Genomic DNA, 27821 nt, shown 5'->3' with positions numbered 1-27821 from the left:
AATTTCCCTTCTCAATTGATGAGGAATTATTTGGAGCCTCTTTTTCCTACAAAGCTGAGAATGAGTCAGGAGCAGAGAGTGCAAGTATGTCAGGAAGAAAAGGGGGGAGCCACTGTGCTGGGCACCATTTGTAAATAGCCTTTGCTGTGGATACCAGGGATGGGGTCAGGGTTGGGTGGAAGTGGTTGCTGTGTGGGGAGTAGGGAAAACCAATGCCATCTTTCTCTCTCTTTTTCTTCAGCCAGTACTCTTGGATAGCAGCAGCATTCTAGCTGACAGAATTTTGCTGATGGATACTTTCTTTCAAATTGTCATTTATCTTGGTGAGGTAAGATGATATTATTAATTAATTAATTTTTGTTTTTAAATTGGGGAAAAGGCATACACATTTATTTAATTGTGTACACAAGGAGAGTTATTGTCCTTAACTGTGGTTTTTGTTTTCTGCTTATTTATTTATTTATTTATTTAATTTTTTTTGAGACAGAGTCTCGCTCTGTCGCCCAGGCTGGAGTGCAGTGGCCGGATCTCAGCTCACTGCAAGCTCCGCCTCCCGGGTTTACGCCATTCTCCTGCCTCAGCCTCCCAAGTAGCTGGGACTACAGACGCCTGCCACCTCGCCCGGCTAGTTTTTTGTATTTTTAGTAGAGACGGGGTTTCACCATGTTAGCCAGGATGGTCTCGATCTCCTGACCTCGTGATCCGCCCGTCTCGGCCTCCCAAAGTGCTGGGATTATAGGCTTGAGCCACCACGCCCGGCCCTGTTTTCTGCTTATTTATTAATTTAGGTTTTTAATGACATTTGTAACAACAATTTGGGCTTAGAAAGCGCAGTGGCTTTTATTCTAGTGGATAGAAACTTTTCTTATGTCCCTGGAGTATTTGTATTATTTATTAATTTTAATCATATTTGCTGTAAATATGGGCTGGGCACAGTGGCTCATGCCTGTGATCCCAGCACTTTGGGAAGCTGAGGTGGACAGATCACCGTAGGTCAGGAGTTCAAAACCAGCCTGACCACAGGCAAAACCCCATCTCTACTAAAAATACAAAAGTTAGCCGGGCATGGTGGCACACACCTATAGTCCCACCTACTTGGGGGGCTGAGGTGGGAGAATCACTTAAACCCGGGAGGTGGAGGTTGTAGTGAGCTGAGATCACACCACTGCACTCCAGCCTGGTCAACAGAGTGAAACTCCGTCTCAAAAAATAATAAATAATATATGCTGTAAAAAAATCTCAGGTGGTTCTTGTTTTATTTTTATTTATTTATTTTTTTTGAGATGGAGTCTCGCTCTGTCGCCCAGGCTGCAGTGCAGTGGCATGGATCTCGGCTCACTGCAAGCTCTGCCTCCCAGGTTCACACCATTCTCCTGCCTCAGCCTCCTGAGTAGCTGGGACCACAGGTGCCCGCCACCACGCCCAGCTAATTTTTTTGTATTTTTTGTAGAGACGGGGTTTCACCATGTTAGCCAGGATGGTCTCAATCTCTTGACCTCGTGATCCGCCTGCCTCAGCCTCCCAAAGTGCTGGGATCACAGGCGTGAGCCACTGCGCGTGGCCGGTTCTTTTAAATCACTGTAAATCATTACCTTCAAAGTTAGGCAAAACTAGTTTATTCTCCTCAATAAATATTTTATACATATTACTGTTCTTTCAGAGTTAGCGTTTAAAGCTGAAGTTGTGCTTTGATGAAATAACATGGCCCAGGGAACTTCACACTATGTCTGTGGATCCCTAGGATGGCTGTGGATAGCTTTCAGTCCATTTCTTTCTCAGAAAGAAATTCTGAGACTCTGTGGGGTTTCTCAGTGGGGCTTATGCCCTGAGAAAGGGAATAGCTTCTCTGAATTATTTGCATCTTCATGGAAAAATCCTTTAATGGAGATGATGGTGATATTTATATTCAGTGATTCTTTTTCTTCTATTGTATGTTCTCTACCTTCATTATATTGGCTATTGATTTGGTTTCCTAGTGGCCAACCATTAGAAATGATTTCTGAGATCGTGAAAAGATATAAATTGTGTTTCGGGATTCCTTTAGTAACTTAGGAAGTATTTGTTTTCTAATACTCCTAAGTATTTTATAACTTTAAACTTTTTTCAGCATATTAACACCCACTCTGCTAGCCACTTTCACACAAGTGCTAGGCTGTCAGTAATAGTCCTAGACTGAGAGCCGGATGACCAGCTGCTCTTCCCACTGGGTCCTTTGGTATCAGTACAGTCGGCCCTCCGTATCCACAGGTTCCACCTCTGCAGATTCAGCCAATGGCAGGTTAAAAATAATTTTGAAATAATGATAAAAAATAATACAAATAAAATGTATAGCACAGACCAGGTGTGGTAGCTCACGCCTGTAATCCCAGCACTTTGGGAGGCCGAGGCAGACGGATCATCTGAGGTCAGGAGTTCAAGACTAGCCTGGCCAACATAGCGAAACCCTGTCTCTACTAAAAATACAAAAATTAGCCAAGCGTGGTGGCAGATGCCTGTAATCCCAGCTGCTTGGGAGGCTGAGGCAGGAGAATCACTTGAACTCGGGAAGTGAAGGTTTCAGTGAGCCGAGATTGTACCACTGCACTCCAGCCTGGACGATAGAGTGAGGCTCTGTCTCAAAAAAAAAAAAAGAAAAGAAAAAAGAAACACAGAAGAACTATTTATATACTCTTTACATTGTAGTAGGTATTATAAGTAATCTAAAGATGATTTAAAGTATATGGGAAGATGTACGTGGGTTATATGCAAATACTGTGCCATTTTGTATGAGGGACTTGAGGATCTATGGAATTTGGTATTGGGAGGAGCGGTCCTGGAACCAATCTTGTGGATACTGAGGGCCGACTGTACTGACGATAAAGCATTCTTTGCCCTAAGCTCACCCCTTATTGACATTTCTTTTGTAACCCCTGATGCTGTTCATTCACTTGTTTATTGAGCACCTTCTTGTGCAAGTGAGGGGTTCTAAGGATAAAGACAGTGACACTGCTGTTACCTTCCCCAAGCCCCGAGTGTGCTGAATGCAAGTGTTTGTAGGAACTCCTGGCCCCTGGTGAGCTTGTGGGCATTTCCCATAGGCCAACTGTCAATCACAGCATTTAGACCTGGAAAAGGTAACTGCCACTCTGAGAGGAAGCGAGCAGAATACAGAAGGAGGCATCTGATGAGAATCCTCTGCCTGGAGCCATGTTAATGGCTCTGTTAAGACACATTGCACACTTGCTGTAGCCTCTTTCTCCATTTTTCCTGTCTATTGTCTTCTTGTTCCCCTAAATAACATGCAAAAACACTTCACTTTGTTTATAAAGGTATATGAATCAGTTAATGAATGTTTCTTGATTTCCTGTATATACAAGATATTTTCTAGACCAGTTGCTGATGAGTATAAAAGAAGGAAGGGTGATAAAATGTGTAGCTTAGTCGGGGAGACAGATCGTCTGCTTTCCACAGTTTAGCATATGGCTTCTCTTCACTGCCTGATCAACACTCATACTTTGATTCTTACAGCTCTTGTCTCCTTTGCCAAGGGTACCCCAATTCAGGGCCCAGGGGGAGCAGGGGATAGGGATGAGTCAATTGCACCCAAGTCTGTATGACTAGTGCTTACTGGAGGAAGAGTGTAGTATGTGTGCCATTAGGAAAGGAGATGGGGGAGTGGAGTCTGTGTGGGCAGCCAACAAAGCCCTTTCCTTACCAGATGTGTGGAGATGAGAGGCTAGACTGAGTGATAACAGTGGAAGTGGAAAAGACAGGAGGCTGCCGCTCCTTGGGATGAGTAATCCACGGGCTTTGTTAAGTAGTTGATATAGAAGAGAGGAGGCATGAGTGGTGCCTGACATTCCTGGGGGAATGTGCAGGTAGGGGTGTCCTGGATGCACCCATTTTGCTTACTCCTGCTTCTCCTCCTGCAGGTAGCTCTGCTTTGCTCTCCCTATGAAGCTTGTCATTTTTGACATTAGACTTCTTCACTGGAAACAAGCTCTGGGTGGCGATGGTAGAATGTCAGTGTCAGTGAAGGCTGTTGTTACAGTTTCCACAATAGTTTTGGTTGGTTTGTTTCTGTGTAGACCATAGCCCAATGGCGTAAAGCTGGCTACCAGGACATGCCCGAGTACGAAAACTTCAAGCACCTTCTGCAGGCACCACTGGATGATGCTCAAGAAATTCTGCAAGCGCGCTTCCCGATGCCACGTTACATTAACACGGAGCATGGAGGCAGTCAGGTGAGCGAGCTGAGTTCTAGCTCCAGTGGTTTGTTCGTTTTATGACAGATTGTTATTGCTATACATCCAAACAGGATGGTTAATATTTTATGCAATGACATAAGTTGACACACAGGTAATCTTCCAAATATGACTTCTTTTTAAATAAGTGGTCAAAATACACTTATGTAAAGGGATTGCCAAGATAAAATACACATTTTATGTTTTAGGATCCTTAAATGGAGAGCCAGTGGGCTTAAGCTAAAGAAATAGATTACTGTGCAATAAAACAATTCTAATTTAACCAAAGAAATATTGTAAAAAATTATCTTTTTTCTGTTACATTAATATTAATGTCACTTTTTAATCTTTAAACCTTTTTGTTGTTGTTAAAGGCTCGATTCCTTTTGTCCAAAGTGAACCCATCTCAGACGCACAATAACCTGTATGCCTGGGGCCAGGTAAGAAATGTTCAGGTATTTGGGGAGGATGCCAAGCTAGTTGTTTTTAAAACTTGTTTTACAATTCTACAAATTGGATCTCTTTTGGCCTAGAGACAGAATAACTGCATAACGTGGGTATTTTGCTGGGGAGTAGCAGGCAGCGAATCAACTTGAATAACATGGCTGGGCCGGAGCTTGAGGGGGCTCCCTGGGCGGGTCCCCTTCCACAATATACAGCATAACATACCAGGTTCAGGCCAGGGGACAGAGCACTGTACTGTGGCCTCCATGGGGGTCTCCTTCATCACACAGCAGCGTGGCCCCTAGTCCTCTCTCTGCCAAGAACACAGGGCAACTTGTCACCATCGATTTTGCCACCTCCTCACTTTCCAGCCGAATTCCTTCCCTTTTCTCCTACCCCTCCGCCCCCCACCAATTACTACTTTATCTAACTGTTCCCAGCATTTATGTCTTTCTCAGATGAGTCTTTCCTTTTATTCTGTTTTCTTATAACATTTTTAAAATTAAACTTTTTTGTGATAATTGTAAATTTACATATAGTTACAAGAAATAATACAGAGAGATCACCTGTATCTTTTACCCATTTTCCCTTAGTGTTAACATCTTGCAAAAACTGTAATACAGTATCACAACCAGGATACTGAGATTGATAAGGTCAAGATGTGAGGCATTTCCATCACCACATTTATTATGCACTTTATTTCTATGAATGTTACATTGTAACATATAATGAAATAATTGTACAACTCCCCATAATGTAGAATCAGTGAGAGCCCTGAGCTTGTTTTCCTGCAGCTAGATGGTCCCAGCTGGGGGTGACGAGAGACAATGACAGATCATCAGGCATTAGATTCTCATAAGGAGCACGCAACCTAGATCCCTCACATGCGTTGTTCACAATAGGGTTTGCACTCATATTAGAATCTAGTACTGCTACTGATCTGATGGGAGGTGGAACTTAGGTGATAATGCGAGTGATGGGGAGCAGCTGTACATACAAATGAAGCTTCATTCACCTGCTGCTTACCTGGTGTGTGGTCTGGTTCCTAACAGGCCATGGACCAGTATTGTCTGTGGCCTGCAGTTGGGGACCCCGATTTAAAGTATATGGGAGGGTATGCATAAGTTATATGCAAATGCTACACCATTTTATATTAGGGACTTGAGCATTTGTGGATTTGGGGATCCACAGGAGGTCGCAGAACCATACCCCCACAGATACTGAGGGATGGCTGTATTCCGTGACCTTCCTGAGTCACTTAGAACTCTTAGGAGTTTTTTTGTAAATTTCTCGGAAATTTCTTTTTTTTTTTTTGAGATGGAGTCTGGCTCTGTTGCCCAGGCTGGAGTGCAGTGGCCGGATCTCAGCTCACTGCAAGCTCCGCCTCCCGGGTTTACGCCATTCTCCTGCCTCAGTCTCTCGAGTAGCTGGGACTATAGGCGCCCGCCACATCGCCTGGCTAGTTTTTGTATTTTTTAGTAGAGGTGGGGTTTCACTGTGTTAGCCAGGATGGTCTCGATCTCCTGACCTTGTGATCCGCCTGTCTCGGCCTCCCAAAGTGCTGGGATTACAGGCTTGAGCCACCGCGCCCGGCCGGAAATTTGTACTTAGACAATCATGTCATTTGCAAGCCAGGGACAGTTGTATTTCTCCTTTTCAATCTGAATTACTTTTACTTTATTTTCTTGGCCTACTGCACTGATGGTTACCTCTAGCACTATATTACATAAGAATGGCGAGACTGGACACGCTTGCCTAGTTCCCTGCTTTGGGGAAAAGCGTTCAGTCTTCCACCATTAAGTACAATAGGAGCTGTGGGCTCTTTGTAGCTCTTTTATCAAGTTGAGGAAGATCCCCACTACTGCTATTTTTCTGAGAGTTTTAAAATCATTAATAAGTTTTTAATGTTGTCATGTTTTTTATGTACCATTGGTATAATCATGTGATTTTTTTTTTTTTTTTTTTTTTGAGAAGGCGTCTCGCTCCATTGCCCAGGCTGGAGTGAAGTGGCGGGATCTCGGCTCACTGCAATCTTGCCTCCCGGGTTCAAGCAATTCTCCTGCCTTAGCCTCCCAAGTAGCTGGGACTACAGGCACCTGCCACCACACCCGGCTAATTCTTTTGTATTTTTAGTAGAGATGGGGTTTCACCATGTTAGCCAGGATGGTCTCGATCTCCTGATGTTGTGATTCACCCGCCTCAGCCTCCCAAAGTGCTGGGATTACAGGCGTGAGCCACTGCACCCGGCCAATCATGTGATTTTTTTCGTAAGCCTTTTAATATGGTGAATTGTGTTGATTCTTTGAATATTAAACCAGACTTCCATTCCTGGAATAAACCTCACTCCTAGTGTGTAATTATTTGTATATATGGCTGAATTCTATTGGTTAATATTTTTTCGAGAATTTTTGTATCTATATTTATGAAGAAGATTGGTCTGTAGTTTTCATTTTTTTCTCCTGTTTTTGTTTGGTTTGGTATCAGGATAATACTAGCTTTATAAAATGAATTGGGAAGTATTTCCTTCTCTCCAATTTCTGGGGAAGATTGTGTCGAATTGGGGATTCTTCAAACATTTGGTTGATTTCTCTACGAAGCCATCTGGGCCTAGAGATTTCTTTTTTGAGAGTTTTTAGATTACTAATTCAACTTCCTTAATAGTTATAGGGCTCTTCAAATTATTGATTTCATATTGGATGAGTTATGGCAGTTGTGTTTTTTGAGGAATTGTTCCATTTTGTTTACACTATCAAACTTACACGTATAAAGTTGCTTGTAGGATTCCCTGATTATCCTTTAGATGTCTGTAGAGTCTGCAGTGATACCCGTTTTATACCTGATATTGATAAATTTATGTCATCTCTGTTTTTTCTTTTCTTTGTCAGTCTTGCTAGAGTTTGGTAATTTTAATGATCTTCTCAAGGAATCAGCTCTTCATTTCATTGACTTTATTATTTTTTTATGTTCAATTTCATTGGTTGCTGCTCTAGTCATTATTATTTCCTCTCTCCTGTTTGCAATAGGTTTTTAAAAACTCTTCCGGCTGGGTGTGGTGGCTCACACCTGTAATCCCAGCACTTTGGGAGGCGAAGGTAGGCAGATCACGAGGTCAGGAGTTCGAGACCAGCCTAGCCAACACAGTGAAACCCTGTCTCTACTGAAAATACAAAAATTAGCTGGCGTGCTGGCACGTGCCTGTAGTCCCAGCTACTCGAGTGGCTGAAGCAGGAGAATTGCCTGAACCCAGGAGGCGGAGGTTGCAGTAAGCTGAGATCGCGCCACTGCACTCCAGCCTGGGCGACAGAGCAAGACTCTATCTTGAAAAACAAAATAAAAGAAGTGAATTCATTATAGACAGTGTATAGTTGGGTCATGGTTTTTAATGCAGTCTGCTGAGCTCTCTTACTTGGTATATTTAGACCATTTATATATAAAATGTAATTAATGATATGTTAGGGCTTAAGTGTGCCATTTTATTTTTTGTTTTCTGCTTTTCTTTTTTCATTTCGTTTTGTATACTTTTTTCCTGCCTTCCTTGTGTGTACTTTTTTCCTGTCTTCCCATGAGTTATTTGAACATGTTTTAGGATTCCCTTCTGACTTGTTTGTAATGTTTTTGAGTGTATCTCATTATTTAGCTTTTTTAAGTGGTTGCTCCTAAGTGCCCTAGGTTTTTTTTATTTTAATTAAGATGAGGTCTTGCTATGTTGCCTAGGCTGGTCCTAAACTCCTGAGGTCAAGCGATCCTCCCACTTCAGCCTACCAAAGTGCTGGGATTATAGGCATGAGCCACCACACCTGGTCAGACCCTAGGTATTACATCATATATGCGTAACTTATCACAGTCTACTGGTGTTTTTTTTATCAGTTCAAGTGAAGTCTAGAGACCTTACCTCCCTCTTCCATCACTTTCCTCTCCCCCATCAGTAATATAATTATGTTAAATATTTCCTCTGCATACATTTAGTATCACATCAGACAATGTTATAATTTTTGTTTCAAGCATCAAACGTAATTGATAAGTCTTAAAAAGGAAAACCTATTATATTTCTCTCTATGGTTGCTTTTATTGTTTTCTTCATTTTTAAAGATCTTTTAGCCATTATTTTTTTATTTTTTCTTTTTTTGTTTGTTTGTTTTTTTGAGACGGAGTTTTGTACTTGTTGCCCAGGCTGGAGTGATGGGATCTCAGCTCACCACAACCTCTGCCTCCGGGTTCAAGCAATTCTCCTGCCTCAGCCTCCCGAGTAGCTGGGATTAATGCACCACCACGCCTGGCTAATTTTGTATTTTTAGTAGAGACAGGGTTTCTCCTTGTTGGTCAGGCTGGTCTCAAACTCCTGACCTCAGGTGATCCGCCTGCCTCAGCCTCCCAAAGTGCTGGGATTACAGGCGTGAGCCACCACGCCCAGCCTACCTTTAGCCATTCTTTTTAGCATAGGTCTGCTGGTGATAGATTTTTAGTTTTATTTGAGAATGTCTTGATATCCCTTTCATTTCTGAAGAATATTCTCTCTGCGTATAGGATTCTGACTAACAGCTCTTTAAGCAGTTGAAAAATATTGTGCCGCTTCCTCTGGCCTTTATGGTTTCTTATGAAAAGTTCACTGTCAGTCTCAGTGTTTTCCCCGGTAGAGAAGGTGTCATTTTCCTCTGGCTGCTTCCAGTGGTCTTTTTCTGTTGTTAGTTTTTCAGGGTGGATGGGCAGGGGCAGAGAAGAAAGTGTAATTACGACATGTCTTGGCATGGATTTCTGTGGGTTTATCCTGTTTTGGTTTACTCACCTTTTTGCTTCTGTAGGTTTGTATCTCTTGCCAAATAGGAAAGTTTTCGGTCATTATTTCTTTTCTTTTTTTTTTTTTTGAGACGGAGTCTCGCTCTGTCACCCGGGCTGGAGTGCAGTGGCCAGATCTCAGCTCACTGCAAGCTCTGCCTCCCGGGTTCACACCATTCTCCTGCCTCAGCCTCCGGAGTAGCTGGGACTACAGGCGCCCGCCACGTTGCCCGGCTAGTTTTTCGTATTTTTTAGTAGAGACGGGGTTTCACCGTGTTAGCCAGGATGGTCTCGATCTCCCGACCTCGTGATCCGCCCGTCTGGGCCTCCCAAAGTGCTGGGATTACAGGCTTGAGCCACCGCGCCCGGCCGGTCATTATTTCTTTGAATGCCTTTTCACCTGCTCTCTTTTCTTTCTTTTTTGACATCCGGTGACATGAAGGTTAGATCTGTTGCAGTGCCCCAGGTACTACATTCCATGTATTTTCTTTCTTTTGTTCATTTGGGTAACTTCTATTATTTTGTCTTCCAGTTTATTGATTCTTTTTTCTGTTCCTTTTCTGCATTGAACCTATGTGCTGAGCTCTTTGTTTGTCACTGTATTTTTCAGTTACAAAATTTTCTTTTGGTTCTCCATGTCTTCCACTTCTTTCCTGGGACCTTGTTGTTTCTTTGCTGAGGCTTCCGATTTTTTCATTTGTTTCAAGTGTGTTTGTAATTGCTTATGAAGCATTTTTATCATGGCTATTTTAAAATCTTTGTCAGGTGATTTTAACATTGTTGTCAACTTAGGTCTTGGTAATCTTTGTATAAGTGATTTTTTAAATTGAAACTTGGACACTTGAGTGTTTGTATGAGACCCTGGATCTTATTTAAACCTGCTACTTTTCACTGATTTTTTCTTATATTACTCTGACAGGGAAGGTGGTGGTGGGGGTGTGGGGGGTGCTGGTGGGCTCCATTACTGCCAGGTGGAGGTGGAGAAGTCCAGGTTTTCCACTGACCTCTGTTGACACCTGGGGGCGCCTAGTGATATCTTGTTTCTATGGGAGTTCCAGCTCCCCCATAGCCTCCAATGACACTGCTGTGGAGATGGCCTTGTTACACTTGGGTGATGGTAAAAGTCCTGACCCTCCACCAGGCCTCTGATGCCACTCCAGTAGGCAGGGGGAGGGACATATATTTTTGCCAGGTTGGGGTGGAAGTCCAGGCTCCCCACATGGCCTCTACTGACACCACAGGGGTAGGATAATTTCTTAGTTGGCCACTGGGGATGAACTTCCTGGTTCCATACTTAGCCTTCTCTGTCACCATCTTGGTGGAAGTGTTGGGGTGCCTTGTTACTGCCTTGTGAGGGTAGAAATTTTAGCTGCCCACCCAGCCTTTCTGGTTCAGGTGGGTCAGGGCCACGGTTTTTCCTCTCAGTTTTGCCCAGAGTACAGGGGTTATTATCTAAGATTGTTCTGTCTTGCTAGGCTGCTTTAGTCCTTTGGCTAGAGAAAGTGGGTGCTTTTTGTTGTTTTGTTTTGTTTTGTTTGAGTCTGCGCTCAGTGACAATTTGCCAGCCTCTTCAGCTCCAAACTCGGAGTGTATGAGGCATAAGAAAGCCCGGGACTCGCTGCCGTGTTGTTGCTTGTGTCCCGAGGTCTTCAGTGTGTCTTCTGTCTTCTCTCCACCTTTAAACATCTTCTTAGGCTTGGTTTATATAAGATGCTCAAGGTTTTCAGTTGTACTTAGTGGGAGGAATAGAGGAAAGTATATCTTCTACTCCTTCTTCCTCGAAATCCTCTGAAAACATTTTGATCATGCTTACACTTTTCTAATTAGAACAGTACGGTTTCATTTTAGAAAATCAATATGTTTTAAAAAATAAGAAAATTTAAATTACCTAGAATAATTTTCTAAAGAGTTATTTCCAGCTTTTTCCTACATAATATAAAGTGTATTATTGTGTGCGTGTATATATATATATATATTTTTAAATGTCTTTACAAAATTGGAATCTTACTACAAATTGAGGTTTCTATTCAATTTTTTCCCATAACATTAATAAAATTACAAGCTTTTTCTGATATTTGAAGTATCCATCTGTTCAGTGGAGATACCGGTTCACTTGTTCATGGGTACACCATTATCCAGCTTCTGTGGTAAGCAGAGCAGTTAAGAGGAAGGGCAGGCATGTGGGCCTCCGTGAGCTCACATTGGTGGGGAGCTAGACCCTGGGTACTTCATCAGGACTGTGGAGAAGAGGGTAAAGTAGAAGTCCTGATGCTCAAAACTAGCAGGTGGTGGAGGCCTGATCTCGGCATACCAGGAAAGGATTTTGTGAGGAAACTGTGCTTTAGTCAAAAGAAGTCGTTAGTGAGGCGGAGGATGGGGTGATGGGAGTACTCGTAGCAGAGGAGTACTCGTAGCAGAGGGGACAACACCTGTGAATGCTCTGAGGGAAGGTGCTTGACAGCTCATGAATTCTAACCAGCTTCTAAGATATCTGCCAACTAATCTTTATCATTACATTTCAGGAAACTGGAGCACCCATCCTAACTGATGATGTTAGCCTGCAGGTGTTCATGGACCATTTGAAGAAGCTGGCTGTCTCCAGTGCCTGTTAAGCTGAGGATGCAACCAGGAAATTGAAGAGAACGGTGTCAGATCGTGTTCAAAATGTCTAGAAAGGCTTAATAACATTCCTGTTACTTTTCTAGCAGATTTTAACAAATAATCAAGGAAATTTTGTATGTAACTCTTTAGATTATAATTTATTTGTATTCCTGTCTTTGTCCTTTTTCTTGCACTATGAAATTATAAGGTCATAAATGTTTTGGTACTTGTAGACGTTTATGTGCTTTTTGTATCCTAACTTTTAGAATCTAAATAAAATCAGAGGTAATGTATTTTGGCAACTTGTTTAGGTGAGAATCTTAATGATCATAAAGGAAATAAATCCAGATGCAGAAAGTACTGGCTAAAATATTGCTAATACAAATGTGATTTCCTGAGGTCTCTGTGTGAGTGTGTATGTGTTTTAAGTGACTTCCTTAAGAGGTGTTTCCTGAACTTAATCCTCATAAAGTAATACATATGCAGGATCAAAATGAAACAAATACCTTATCCTAAAGAGCTTATAACAAATAAGTTACCTCCACTCTATAAACTCAGACCTACTTTTTGAAGATAACTGCTTTTAACCTCTCCTTACAAGATTTTTGTTGTTGATGTATTTAATTTTAGCCCATATCTCAATTCCCATTTTCAAAGAATCAAGATATTAAGACCTTTCTCTCTACCCTCCAGCTATACCTTTGGTCATTTTTGTATTTTTATTTTTATATATATTATTTATTTTTATATTATCAAGATTGGTAAAATTTATATTCTGGGTCAGGTACAGTGGCTCACACCTGTAATCCCAATGCTTTAGGAGGCCAACGCAGGAGACTTACTTGAGGCCAGGAGTTTGAGATCAGCCTGGGCAACATAGCAAGACTGTCTCTACAAAAAATTTTAAAAGTTACTGGGCCATGGTGGTGTGTAACTGTAGTCCTAGCTACTTGGGAGGCTAAGGCAGGAAGATCGCTTGAGCCCAGGAGTTCAAGGTTGCAGTGAGCTCTGATTATGCCACTGCACTCCAGCCTGGGTGGGAGAGCAAGACCCTGTTTCAGAAAAAAAAGAAATTATATTCTGGCCTATTATCATATCTTTTGTCACTAAGTTGATTGTGAAAGCTGAAAGCTCCTAAGAAGCATTTACACAGTCATGATGATGTAAATATTGTTCAAGTCCAAGCCAGGTAGGATGCCATTTTTCTCTAGGGTGCTAGTGTCCCAGTCAGTCCCTATGCCACTTGGAGGAAAACATTCCGAAGGACAGAATCAGAGTTACTTTGTTACGTTCCATCGTGCCATATGTTGGCTTGCTCCCTATTTGGATTATGATTTCTTAGATTAGCTGTGGTTTTCCTCAGAATTTCTAAATTTTGTTTGCTTTTTGAGAGAAGAAATATTCTCTATTTACTAAGAAACTCTAGCTTATTCTACTGAATGAAGTCCATTTTTTTCTTCTTTGGAGGCCACTGATGTCCCCTTTTAATGGGGGCCAATCACTTTGACCTGCTGGACAACTGTCATCCAGGAATTTCTTCTGTTTGGAATCTTGGGTTAGTTCCACTCTTCCCTTTATTCCATAAGGCATTTTGCAATCTCAGATGACTTTTACTAAAAGGAGTACTTGGGGAGAATTCACTGGCTCTCAGCATATCTGCAAATCTATTCTGTCTTCATACTTTACAGCTTTGCCAGGTAATATGGTTTGGATATTTGTCCCCTCCAAGTCTGTCATTGAAATGTTATCCTCAAGATTGGAGGTGGGGCCTGGTGAGAGGAGTTTGGGTCATACCAGTGGATCCTTCATGAATGGCTTGGTGCCATCCTCACAGAAATGAGAGAGTTCTTGTCCTGAGTTCAAATGAGGTACAATTGTTTAAAAGTGTGTTGGCTGGGCATGGTGGCTCATGCCTGTAATCCCAGCACTTAGGGAGGCCAAGGCGGGTGGATTACCTGAGGTCAGGAGATCGAGACCAGCCTGGCCAACATGGTGAAACCCTGTCTCTACTAAAAAATAAAAAAATCAGCCGGGCGTGGTGATGGGTGCCTATAATCCCAGCTACTCAGGAGGCCGACGCACGAGAATGGCTTGAACCCAGGAAGCAGAGGTTGCAATGAGCCGAGATCATGCCACTGCACTCCCTGGGGGACAAAGACTTTCTCAAAAATTTAAAACCTGTTACCTCCCCCACCTCTTCCTCTCGTTCTTGCCATGTGATACACTCGGCTACCTCTTCACCTTTTGCCCTGATTGTAAGCTTCCTGAGGGCTTCACCAGAAGCAGATGCTGGCACCATGCTTCCTGTACAGCCTACAGAACCATGAGCCACAAACATAAACCGTAAACCTCTTTTTAAAATAAATTACCTAGTCTCTGGTGTTCTGTTACAAGAGATGCAAAAACAGACTAACCCACTGGCTCTAAAAGTATAGGCCCAAGATAATCTCAGATCGTTGGAGCCATTCTTTCATTAATTCAACAAATAACTATCCAGTACTTGTTGTCCATGGAGTAGTCTTCTAGGCATTGGGAATATTGCCAATAAAACAAAAATTCCTGTTTTCATAGGGCTTATGCATTAGTTAGGGAAGACCAACAGTAACAATATGAGAAGTAAATGATATGGCCGGGCACAGCGGCGTGCAGACCAGCCTGGCCAACATGGTGAAACCCTTTATTAAAAATACAAAAATTAGCTGGGCATGGTGGTGCACACCTGTAATCCCCGCTACTTGGGAGGCTGAGGCAGGGACAGTTGTTTGAACCCAGGAGGCAGAGGTTGCAGTGAGATTGCGCCACTGCACTCCAGCCTGGGCAACAGAACGAGACTCCGTCTCTGTGGGGAAGGAAAAGAAAGATCAGACTGTTACTGTGTCTATATAGAAAGTAGACATAAGAGACTCCATTTTGTTCTGTATTTGAGATGCTGTTAATCTGTGACCCTACCCCCAACCTTGTCCTTGCAAGAGACGTGCTGTGGTGACTCAAGGTGTTAACAGATTTTGGGCTGTGCAGGGTGTGCTTTGTTAAACAAGTGCCTGAAGGCAGCTTGCTAGTTAAAAGTCATCACCATTCTCTTAATCTCAAGTACCCAGGGACACGTACACTGCCAAAAGTCACAGGGACTTCTGCCTAGGAAAGCTAGGTATTGTCCAAGGTTTCTCCCCATGTGATAGTCTGAAATATGGCCTCGTGGGAAGGGAAAGACCTGATCATCCCCCAGCCTGACACCCGTGAAGGGTCTGTGCTGAGGAGGACTAGTGTAAGAGGAAAGAAGGCCTCTTGGCAGTTGAGATAGAGAAAAGCATCTGTCGCCTGCCCGCCCCTGGGCAATGGAACATCTCGGTGTAAAACCCGATTGTGTGTTCTGTTTACTGAGAAAGGAGAAAACCGCCTTAGGGCGAAAGGTAGGACTTGCTAGCGCAATGCTGCTCTTTATGCACTAAAAAGGTTTATGGAGATGTTTGCATACGCATATCAAGGCACAGCACTTTTCCTTAAACTTATGTCACAGAGATCTTTATTCATATGTCTTTCTGCTGACCTTCTCCCTATGATGATCCTATTATCCTGCCACTTCCCTTTTTCTAAGATGGTAAAGATAATGATCAATAAATACTGAGGGAACTCAGAGACTGGTGCTGGCGTGGGTCCTCTGTATGCTGAGCACAGGTCCCCTGGGCCCACTTTTTCTTTCTCTATACTTTGTCTCTGTGTCTCATTTCTTTTCTCAAGTCTCTCGTTACACCTAATGAGAAACGCCCACAGGTGTGGAGGGGCAGGCCACCCCTTCACATCTCAAAAAAAACAAAAAAACCAAACAAACAAAAAAAAAAATGAAGTAAATGATACATTAGAAGGTAATGAGTGCTATGTAGAAAATGAAGCTGGAAGCTCCTATTAATTGGATGTTGGACCAGCTGGATTTATTCCAATATTCTATCTTTTGAATTTGTATTCGAATACAAGTTATTGTATTTCTTTTTGTCTCTGCCCTACATTCTAGCAGAATTCTAGCAGAGTTTCCTATCTTAAAATGTTGAACATTGGCCAGGCATGGTGGCTCACGCCTGTAATCCCAGCACTTTGGGAGGCCAAGGCAGGCAGATCACTTGAGGTCAGGAGTTCAAAACCAGCCTGGCCAACATGGTGAAACCCCGTCTCTACTGAAAATACAGAAAAATTAGCCATGAGTGGTGATGGGCGCCTGTAATCCCAGCTACTTGGGAGGCTGAGGCAGGAGAATCACTTGAACCTGGGAGGTGGAGGTTGCAGTGAGCACACCACTGTACTCCAGCCTGGGTGAGAGAGGGAGACTCCATTTCCAAGAAAAAAAAAAAAAAAAAGTTGAACATTTACATTTTAAATTCCAAGAGCTTTTATTTTCCGCACTTTTTCCAAGAATATTTTTAGTTTTAGATGTAATTTTTAACACATCATCTAGAAGAATACATAAAGCTGTCTGTACAGATTAAGGCCAAAACATCCTTCTTCAGCTTTTGTTTCAAATTAACACAAAAAAGAGTGTATGATGAACCCAGCTAACTCTGGGGTTGTCTCAAGTGTCAGTGAGTTAAGGGACTGAGGGAACAGCATGGTATGACATGGCCATGCAGGTCCCACCTTGGGGAACCAGTGACTTTTTCCACAGAATGTAGGGGGTGGTGGGGTGATAGTGCTGTGTGGAAAACACCCATCGTGAGAAGGGGTCACTGAGCCCAGTATGCCCAGTGAGGACTCTGAACTCCATCTTTTTATTAATTGTTAATTTTTGCAGGTATTGAACTCCATCTTGAAGGTAAGGCAAGCCTCTGACTTATCTTAGGCAGAGGGTGAAATGATAATTTAAGGTTTGAAACACAGTCCAGAGGGGGAAGGATGAGAGGAGACTAATCCAGGTGAGAAATGAGACCTAAACAGAGATGGTATTTAGACAGAGGTGACAGATAGGATGTCAGGTGAGATGATTACAAGTTTCTGGCTTGGGAAATTTCTCAATCACTCTCTGAATTAGGGAAGAGAAAGGGAAGGTTTGTTTCCTGTTGTGAGTGGCACTGATAAATTCAATTCTGAACATTTTTTTTTAGCTTCAGGAGCTTGTGGAATATGCAGCCGAGGATGCACAGCAGGTTGGCAGTAACATGAATTTGCTTTCAGAGAATCTGGAGTAGATTTGAGAGTTATTAACAAATAAAACAGGTATCATGAGTAAGGCTGATGAGAAGGATGAGAAGAGATGTAAGCTTGAAACAATATCAATTTTTCTGTTTTGTCCACAATTATTGAGCTACAGTTCACATATAATAAACTGCACCGATTTAAAGCATACAATTGGATAAATCTTGACAAACCGCCACACTAATCAACATACAGAACATTGCCATCACCTCTCTAAGTCTCCTCAGACCCCTTTTAGTCCTTCTCTTTCTCCACACCCTTACTTCAGACAACTACTGATCAGCTTTCTCCCACTATAGTTTGCTTCCGAATAGCTGGGATTACTGGCGCCCGCCACCACGCCGGGCTAATTTTGGTATTTTTACTGGAGACGAGGTTTCACCATGTTGGCCAGGTTGGTCTTGAACTCCTGACTTCAGGTGATCCACCCACCTTGGCCTCCCAAAGTGCTGGGATTACAGGCGTGAGCCACTGCACCCAGCCAGTAGTTCCTTTTTATCGCCAAGTGGTATCCCACGTTTTGTTTAGCCATTAACTCGATGGATATTGGGGTGGTTTCCATTTTTTCCTATTAAGAATAAAACTATGAACATTCATGTACATGGCTGTGTGTAGACAAAGGTTTTCATTTCTCGTGGATAACTAGAAATGGAATGCCTCCGTTATATGGTAGGCATATGTTCAACTTTTTAAAAACTAAGTTTTGCAAAGAGATTGTAACATTTTATGTTCCCATCAATAAGAGTTCCAATTGTTCCAAATCCTTACAGCTCTTGGCATTCTCAGTCTGATTTTAGCCACTCTAGTAGGTGTGTAATAGTCTCTTATTGCATTGTTTTAATGTCCATTTCTCTGATGACTAATGATGCTCCTTGCTTATTGGTCATTTGTATATCTTCTTTTGTTCTATTCAAATTTATTGCCTGGTTTTTAGTTGGGTTGTATTTTTATAACTGAATTGTAAATGGTCCTCATATATTCTGGATCCAAGTCCTTTGTTAGATATATGTTATTGTGAATATTTTATTCTGTGGCTTGGCTTTTCATTTTCTCATCTGTGACCTTCAAAGAACAAAAATGTCATTTTTAAAAAAAGCCCTATTTATCCATTTTTGCTTTATGTATATATATATAAACTGAGATGGGGTCTCACTATGATGGCCTTGCTGGTCTGAAACTCCTGGGTTCAAGCAATCCTCCCTGCTCTACCTCCCAAAGTGCTGGGGTTACAGGTATGAGCCACCCGGCCTGGGATGCCTTTTTTATTCTAAGAAATCTGTGCTTATTCCAAGATGGCAAACATATTCTCTTTTTTTTTTTTCTAGGCTTATATTAAATAATTTTAGCTTTTACATTTAAGTGAGCGATCCATTCAGAGTTAAGTTTTGTGGATATATATTAATGTAGGGCAGAACATCAGTTTTTAAAGGGTGGGCAAGGTGAAAAGAACCCTGAAGGATACCAGGGAAAAGGATGTTTTTGAAGCCACGAAAGGTGCAGGTGGGGTCAGTGGTGGCAAATGCTTCCGAAACCAAGTTTGAGTATGGCTGAAAAGTACTTAATGTCAATTTACCGAGCCTGCCTTGTGCCAAGCACATCACACTTGCTCTTAAGTTTTTCAGTCTATTGAGGGCATCTTGCCTTAAAAAAATGTATGAATAAGACAAAAGCTGAAGCCGGACGGAGTCGAAGGAGATTTTTTGTTTTTGAGACATGGGCACGTTTGTATGAATGATAAACGTCAGTAATGAAGATGGGGGAGGGCTTAGGGCTTACGGTGTCAATGAGGCGAAAGGCCCCTAAAGCAGGAAAAAATAAGACCCAGAGCCTAGCGGAGGAGTTAGCTTTGGCCTGGAGGTATTTAAAGTTCACCCAGAGTTCCGGAAAGGAAAATGGGGGAAAAGAAGAGTTGCGGGGAGAGACAAGCAGTATCCCTGCAAATCTGAAAACTGGAAGAGGAATTGGAAGTAACCTTTTCAGATACCGTCTGGAGCCCACGAAGGCATTACAATTTTGCAAGTGAGAAACTTCTCCTCTAAGAAGTTGTCATTTAGTCCTCGTCACGTGGTAAGAAGTATCGCACGCCCACAGCTCTACACCCGAATGTCCGGACACCAGAGCGACTCTCCGGACCACAGGCCCCAAGATACATCCGGGCAGAGCCGGAAGCGGACGCGGAAAACTGGCGGCTCCCGATGGTTCCGGCGGCAGGGACGGCAGCGATTCCCTCGCCGGAAGTCCCGCCTCCGCCATGGGCCTGCGAGAATCGAGGCACTCGCCGGCGTAGCCATGTATAGAAGTGAGTTCACGGCCTGGTACCGGCGGATGTCAGTGGTCTACGGGATCGGCGCCTGGTCTGTGTTGGGCTCAGTGCTTTACTACAGTCGGACAATGGCGAAGTCGTCAGGTAGGGCTCTTCGGCCGGGCCTGCCCCGGGACACACGGCCTTCGGTGGAGAGTTCCCCGGGGGTCGTGGAAACAACCTCCCTGTTCTGTAAACCCCAGGTTTATTCTCCAAAACTAATTGAAACGGGTGCTAACAGCCGTTTGTTACAATGGAATCTGCAAAGAACTAGACGCCAGGAATTACTAATACTTTGTAAATATTGTTACCTAAATCTTAGTCATTTACTGGATAGGGCCGTCCCTGTACTCAGAATTGGAGCAATCTGTGTAAAGTGCAAGGTGGATTTTCAGAGACTCTGTCCGGTGATTTTTTAAAGAATGATGTTTCAGTACTACTGTCCCTCATGATATGTGGCGAGCAATTTCAGGACTTTTAGCAGTCAAGGCGTATTAAAATCTTCCAGTTACTAGGCGCAAAGGGAGGAAAGTTTCTCAGCTTTGAAAAATATGCTGGAAATGTATGGAGACATTAAGTTGATCAGTGTGGTTGCTAGGCGCTGAAGGGTTGGGGAGATGGGGAATGACTGCCAAAGGTATGGAATCCTTTTGTGGATGAAAATATTTTTAAATTGATTGTGGTGCTGGTTGCACAAATCTGAATGTACTAAAAAACATGAAATTGTATCTTTTAAGTGGGTTAATTGTATGATATGTTAATTATATCTCAGTTAAGTTGTTGTGTAAAAACTATGCTGAAGATTACATTTGGTGATGAAGCTATCAGTGGCCTGAAAGTACATGTGTCCAGCATTAGGCATTTAAAAACATTTTGGCCAGGTGCAGTGGCTCTCACCTGTAATCCCATAACTTTGGAAGGCCAAGGTGGCAGATTGCTTGAGCCCAGGGGTTGGGGACCAGTCTGGGCAACATAGGGTGACCCCCATCTCTACCCCCCCCAAATTTTATATATTATATTTTATATTTACTTTATAATATATGATAAAATATTTTATATTTATATATATAATAAAAATATTTTAATGTCCGGCCGGGCACGGTGGCTCAAGCCTGTAATCCCAGCACTTTGGGAGGCCGAGACGGGTGGATCACGAGGTCAGGAGATCGAGACCATCCTGGTTAACACGGTGAAACCCCGTCTCTACTAAAAAATACAAAAAACTAGCCGGGCGAGGTGGCGGGTGCCTGTAGTCCCAGCTACTCGGGAGGCTGAGGCAGGAGAATGGCGTGAACCCGGGAGGCGGAGCTTGCAGTGAGCTGAGATCCGGCCACTGCACTCCAGCCTGGGCGACAGAGCGAGACTCCGTCTCAAAAAAAAAAAAAAAAAAAAAAAAATTTTAATGTCCATGTTTATGTTTTCTTTCTTTCGTTCGTTTTTTTTTTTTTTTTTGACAGGGTCTCACCCTGTTGCCCAGGCTGGAGTGCAGTGGCATGATCTCAGCTCACCACAACCTGCGTCTCCAGGCTCAAGCCATTCTCCTGCTTCATCCTCCCGGGTAGCTGGGGTTACAGGCGCAGGCCACTACTGCCTGGCGAATTTTTTTTTTTTTTTGAGACGGAGTCTAGTTCTGTCGCCCAGGCTAGAGTGCAGTGGTGCCATCTCGGCTCACTGCAACCTCCACCTCCCAGCTCAAGTAGTCCTCCTGCCTCATCCTCCCCAGTAGCTGGGATTACAGGCGCATGCCACCATGCCTGGCTAATTTTCGTATTTTTAGTAGAGAAGGGGGTTTCACCAGGTTGGTGAGGCTGGTCTCAAACTCCTGACCTCAGGTGGTCCACCCGCCTCGGCCACCACAAAGGGTTGGGATTACAGGCGTGAGCCACCGCACCTGGCCTTCCCTTCCCTCCCCTCTTGTCCCCTCCCCTCCCCTTCCCCGTTCCCTTTCCCTTCTCTTCCCTTTCCTTTCCCCTTCCTTCCTTCCTCCCTCCCTCCCTCCTTCCCTCCCTCCCTCCCTCCTTCCTTCCCTCCCTTCTTTCCCTTCCTTTTCATTCCTTTCTTCATTATTGGGGTTGGAGGGAGTGGACATAATTCTTATTTAATTTCTAAGACTTTAGTGACTGCTTTCTAAGTTAATAATTCAGGTGTTCTTTTTTTTTTTCCTCTTAATGGTGATAAAGTAGACCAAAAGGATGGCTTAACAACTGAAACACCCAGTGAACTATCTGAACGCCCAAAAGGATTTTATGTGGAAACAGTTGTCACATATAAAGAAGATTTTGTTCCAATTAGAGAAAAGATCCTCAACTATTGGAAATCGTGGACTAGTGGCCCTGGTGCAGAACCATGACTGGCTGCTGAATACTGAAAACCAGGACTTGGTTCAACATTTAAATTTGATAGTTGCCTCGATTCCCCTTTTGTGTTTGTGAAAAGTGTATGTATTTAAAACTGCTGTAAAACATAATCACTAATAATATGCAATAAATATTTTCTTGAAGGAATCTATCTGCATTTTCTTTTTCTTTTTGAGAAGGAGTCTCCTTCTGTCAACGAGGCTGGAGTGCAGTGGTGCCATCTCGGCTCACTGCAAGCTCCGCCTCCCGGGTTCATGCCATTCTCCTGCCTCAGCCTCCTGAGTAGCTGGGACTACAGGCATCCGCCACCACACCCAGCTAATTTTTTGTATTTTTAGTAGAGACGGGGTTTCACCGTGTTAGCCAGGATGGTCTCAATCTCCCGACCTCGTGATCCGCCCGCCTCGGCCTCCCAAAGTGCTGGGATTACAGGCGTGAGCCACCACACCTGGCCTACTATCTGCATTTTCAAGAGGTGTTCCTCTGTATTTGCATGAGTGAAAGACTGATGTGAAATTTCACATAAAGCTTCCATAAGCTTGATTTCCCGAAACTAGTTAAGGTAGATTTGTATTTCATGTTGCTATTAGGCACAGCTTTACTGGCCACTTTGAGGTTAGTTTCAGCAATCCCCACATTTAGTTTGGGATTCACAGTAGCCCTTTGGGTACTACTGCATACTGGGTAAGTATGATATAAATTAGATTGTAACTTCTGAATTAAATAGACTGGACCTATTCTTTAGGACTAGTGCACATATCCCTCATTCCTTCGGCAGGTGTGGATTACCCACCAACTGTGGCCAGTGCTATTCTAATGCTGAGAATGCAGTCAGAACGACATGGTTGATGCTGAACCAGTTTCCTCAGTGATCTCTTGGTTGCAGGCAACAAACATAAGCAAACTTAAATCAAAAGGGGGTGTTTATAAAGAAATGTGTATTGGTAGCTCAGAATTAAAGCAGAGAGTATGGGCCAGGAGCAGTGGCTCACGTCTGTAATCCCCACACTTTGCAAGGCCGAGGTGGGCGGATCATGAGGTCAAGAGATCAAGGCCATCTTGACCAGCATGGTGAAACCCTGTCTCTATTAAAAATACAAAAATTAGCTGGGCATGGCAGCATGTGCCTATAGTCCCAGCTACTTGGGCGGCTGAGGCAGGAGAATCGCTTGAACCTGGGAAGTGGAGGTTGCAGTGAGCCGAGATCACATCACTGCACTCCAGCCTGGTGACAGCGAGAGTCCATCTTAAAAAAAAGATGCAGAGAGTATGTTGAGGTCTTCAGAAGACCTGACACTGGGACCGGAATGCAGGCAGCCACTCGCTGAACCTGCTTGGGCTCTCGGCCTTGCTTTTCTTATTGCACACCAGCTGCTTTTCCCACCTTTCTGGCGTAATACAAGTATCCCAAGAAGATACTACCTCCCATGTGCAGTGCCAAAGTCTGACCAGCCTCTCCTCAACCCGGTGTTTGGCTTCCACCCTTGCAAGAGACTCGGTTCAGTTTTTATCAGATCCCTGCCTATGGATTATAGAGACTGCCTCAGTTATGAATAAAGTGGCATTTATTTCTCATTTAGGTAGTGTTTTCCTGTTCATAGCTATCAGGACACTGTGAGTAGAGATGTGTGGTGGGACAGGAATTGGACATTTCAGGGTTCCTCTACAGTGCTATGACCTTCAGATCCTTATCTTGATTTCTCACTGGTGTCAGTTCCACCATATAGGTGGCCTGAGGAGTGCTGTGGTGCAGTCAGCCTTAGTGACAAGGATTCCAAAATAACAACAGCTCCAGATGCTGGCAGCAGACTCAACTTCCCAAGGGATATCAGGTCAAGCATGGATTTGTGCCAATTGGCTGCGTATTCCAGTGGACCATCTTGGTTGGCATCAAACTGATGAATGAGAAGCAGTGTGCGACAGTAAGACGGGGAAGGTGAGAAGCAAGTGAATCAGAAATATGGGAGAGATGGGAACAGTAGCACGAACCTTTTGGAAGACATTTCCTAACATGAGGGACTTCCAGAGAAACGAAGGGCAAGGGCTGAGGGGCTGTGGCACTTGGCAGGTGAGGGTTGTTAATAGAGCACACCTAGGATAAACAGCTGAACTTCTACTCTCTCACCTGGCAGTCTGTACCCAGGATCCGTACACTTGTGGGGCTTAAGGGGACATTTGGGCTAGCTTTCCTTGGGACCTGGCTGGGTTTCTTTGCTAGATCTAATTTTTCTCTTACTTCAGCCTAGCATTCTCCTGAACTCAAGATCCATGTCCATCTAGCATTGCTGCTTGGATGTTTAGCTACCTCAGCTTCGTTCATAACTTAAATTGCTGCCATCACCCACAAGCCTGCTCTTCCTTCCGTTCTCTTTCTCAGAGAGTGCTTAGTTCCTCAAATTAGGAACATACCATTCTAGACTTCTCCCTCTTCTTGTTCCTTCTTCCTCCAGCCACCAGGTCCCATCATTTCTACTGCAGATATTCCACTCCATTCCCACCTCCCCATTTCCTTTAACACTACCTTACTTAAATCCTCCGTCCTCGTTGCTTATGTAGCCTCAACTTCCTGTTGTCTCTGTCTCTACTTGGAGTCCCCTCCAATTGGTTTCTATAGTATTAGCCAGCATGACTTTTTTGAAATTAATTTTTATATTTTTAACAAAGCAGCAAATGCATTAAAAAGTTAAATAGTGATCAAAAGTTTGTAACCGAAAAAACAGTTCTTGCTTTATCCCTCCACGCTTTCTTTTTTTTTTTTTTGAGGCAGAGACTCGCTCTGTCGCCCAGGCTGGAGTGCTGTGGCATGATCTCGGCTCACTGCAAGCTCCGCCTCCTGGGTTCACGCCATTCTCCTGCCTCAGCCTCCTGTGCAGCTGGGACTACAGGCGCCCGCCACCACACCCGGCTAATTTTTTGTATTTTTAGTAGAGATGGAGTTTCACTGTGTTAGCCAGGATGGTCTCCATCTCCTGACCTCGTGATCCACCTACCTCGGCCTCCCAAAGTGCCGGGATTACAAGCGTGAGCCACCGTGCCCAGCCCCCTCCTTGCTTTCAACTATTAGGTATATATATATATATTTTTGGTATTTATGTTTACATTTCTAAATAATAAGCTTTTACTAATATCTTTATCAATCATATATGGGATTAATCAGGATTTGATCCTCCTTTCCAACTGAGTAACCAATAAAACTATTGCATATTTTTGATGAATCAATAATTGATAGTTACCCTGTTTAAACTATGCAAACATAGTTTGTTGATAAGCCAAGTAAGTAAGCTATAATTGTTTCCCATATAACTTTTCTTTCTGGAGTTAACTGCATTCTTTTTTTCATTTGCTTTGTTTCCTTGATGTTTCTCTCTCATTCTTTCCACATCCTCTAACCTCACAATATAATTTTCCACACAAACCTTTCCAGTTTCTCTTTTCTCTTTTTAAATCTTGGAGCTCTTTGTCATCTTGCTACAATCTGGACTGATCACTCTAGTTCTGCTTCGCATACATTTTTCTTTGCTGTTTCCTTTGCCATCTTATAATGGATCTCTGTTTTCTCGATCCGTGTCCCCATAATTCTGAGAAAGGGTATATAATTTTTTGTCTCTTTTTCATGTCTGAACATGTCTTTTTTTGAGACAGAGTTTCGCTCTGTCATAGAGGCTGGAGTGCAGTGGTGCGATCTTGGCTCACTGCAACCTTCGCTTCCCAAGTTTAAACGATTTTCATGCTTGAGCCTCCCGAGTAGCTGGGACTACAGGCCTGCGCCATCACACCCAGCTAATTTTTCATTTTTAGTAGAGATGGGGTTTCACCATATTGGCCAGGCTGGTCTCAAACTCCTGGCCTCAAGTGATCTGCCTGCCTCTGCCTCCCAAAGTGCTGGGATTACAGGCATGAGCTACTGTGCCTGACCAGAACATGTCTTTATTGTATTCTCATACTCAATTACTAGTTGGCCTGGGTATAGAACCCCAGGTTTGATCATTACTTTCCCTCAGAATTTTGAAAGTATCAGTCCCCTGTATTCTAGCAATTCCAATATTTCAGCTGAAGAGTCCTAATCTTTGATTATTACCTGTTTTCTTCTCTCCAGAAGGTCTTAGGACCTCCTTTGTCTCTAGTGTTCTGAAATTTTACAATGATGCACCTAGTGTGGCTTAAAAAAAATTGATTAGGCTGATCACTCAGTGGGCTCTTAGTTTATGGAAACTCTTATTTGGTTCTGGGGCATTTTCTTTTTAGGAATTCCGTTTGCCTTTTAATTTTTTTTCTGTGTGTCTGGAATTCCTAATAGACATTCCAGACTACTTTTCATTATTTTATACTTTTTCTTAACTACTGTTGATCTCTTTGTTTATTTTCTACTTTTCAGGGAGAGGATCATTCATTTACTTATACAACTGTGGAGGAGGCAAAATTTTACCTATACTTTTTAGGGTTTGTGGCTGGGCCTCAAAATTAAATTGACATAAAACAGATTAGCCAAAGTAAAGTGTACAGATTCTTACATGCACATGGAAGCCCCCATAGAAAAATGGAGACCCAAAGTGGCAAAACCTAACTGGTTATATACTGAGTTGAACAAAAAGAGGCAATTATGGAAAAATAACTAAAATGTACAGGAAACCAGAGGAGGATAAGTTATTTAAACAAGGCCTGTTTGTATAGAATTATCTCGACCTTGCCTCTCCATCTCTGGTGATAAGAATGGTTCTTTCCTCCTGGTATAGGGAGGGCATCTTCCACATAGCAGTTTTATCTCTTTCTTGCTTTCTTTTTCTTTTTTTTTTGGAGACAGAATCTTGCTCTGTCACACAAGCTGGAGTGCAGTGGCATGATCTTGGCTCACTCCTACCCCTGGCTCCCGAGTTTAAGCAATTCTCCTGTCTCAGCCTTCTGAGTAGCTGGGATTACAGGGGTGCACCACCATGCCCGGCTAATTTTTGTATTTTTAGTAGAGATGGGGTTTCACTATGTTGGCCACACTGGTCTCGAACTCCTGACCTCAGGTGATCCGCCCGCCTCTGCCTCCCAAAGTGCTGGGATTACAGGCGTGAGCCTCCATGCCTGGCCTATCTCTTTTTGTCAAAAAGAAAAGAGGAGGTCAGATCACCCTTCCTGCACCTGCTATTTTTCAAGTGTCTTTAGCTCAAAATAAATCTTATGCCAAAGTGGCATATTTTTTGGTGGTGTATTCCACTATCCTTCACATTCAACAGACACCTACTGAGCCCCTACTTTGGTTGTGGAGGACAAAGCAAGTCCATCTTGGATGCTGATCTGCCATGTTGGATTCTGATTAACCCTTAGTCCATGAATACCTCTAAGATTTGCAGCTTATCTATTGTTCCTTGTGTAAGAGCTTGTCTTTACAGTCAATCCTGCCCTGAGATCCAACAACCTTGATGTTACTGTACTTCAGTTGTCCCACATATCCCTGCTGAAGCACCCCTTCCCTACGGTATAAAAGCCCTGGGTCTGAGGCGTGACGGCTCGGGGATCCACCATCTTGCCTCGCAGCCACCCAAGACACAGACACGGCTTCTGTTCCTAAGTCCCTATTAAATGTTTCTTTCTAAGAAACTAGATTTGTCAGCCTCCTTTTTGGCCTCTGAGCTTCCTCAGACTTTGGGGCCAGTTTGTATAGCCCTGCCTGCCATGGGACGCTGAGCCAGCATTGCTCTGTGTGCTGAGTACTATATAAACAATGCCCTCAAGCAGTTCTAGCTTCCAGTGGAGAAACAGACAAGAAAAACTAAGCAAATACATAATACATTATGTCTCCTATAATACAATTTTTTTTTTTTTTTTTTTTTTTTTTTGTGATGGGGTTTTGCTATATTGCCAAGGCTGGTCTTGAACTTCTGGGCTCAAGTGAACCTCCCACCTCAGCCTCCTGAGTAGCTGGGGCTACTGGTGTGCACCACTGTGCCTGGC

General features: G+C 43.2%; 2 protein-coding genes across 4 annotated transcripts in view; both read left to right on the top strand.

Annotated features, from left to right (window-relative positions):
• The window catches only part of SEC23B (SEC23 homolog B, COPII coat complex component), a 49797-nt gene extending 37357 nt beyond the window's left edge, over positions 1-12440 (top strand). For both annotated transcript variants that reach the window (XM_023217782.1, XM_023217780.2), the window contains exons 17-20: positions 242-328; positions 4068-4223; positions 4598-4663; positions 11963-12440. In XM_023217782.1, the coding sequence (XP_023073550.1) occupies positions 242-328; positions 4068-4223; positions 4598-4663; positions 11963-12052 (399 nt within the window). In that variant the 3' untranslated portion in view covers positions 12053-12440. The remainder of the gene's footprint in view (positions 1-241; positions 329-4067; positions 4224-4597; positions 4664-11962) is intronic.
• A 6920-nt stretch (positions 12441-19360) lies between these two features.
• On the top strand, positions 19361-22028 carry SMIM26 (small integral membrane protein 26). 2 transcript variants are annotated; one of them, XM_023217957.3, is made up of 2 exons: positions 19361-19629; positions 21705-22028. In XM_023217957.3, exons 1-2 carry the CDS (start codon positions 19512-19514, stop codon positions 21872-21874), a joined length of 288 nt encoding a protein of 95 aa, XP_023073725.1. In that variant the 5' UTR covers positions 19361-19511; the 3' UTR covers positions 21875-22028. The 2 variants fall into 2 exon arrangements, with proteins under 2 accessions (XP_023073725.1, XP_023073726.1); XM_023217958.3 differs by having other exon boundaries at positions 19381-19629; positions 21708-22028.
• The last annotated feature ends 5793 nt before the right edge of the window (positions 22029-27821 follow it).

Source organism: Piliocolobus tephrosceles, chromosome 20 (genome assembly GCF_002776525.5).
Source record: "Piliocolobus tephrosceles isolate RC106 chromosome 20, ASM277652v3, whole genome shotgun sequence".
Classification (NCBI taxonomy): Eukaryota; Metazoa; Chordata; class Mammalia; order Primates; family Cercopithecidae; genus Piliocolobus; species Piliocolobus tephrosceles.
This window is presented reverse-complemented; position numbering and strand designations above follow the sequence as displayed.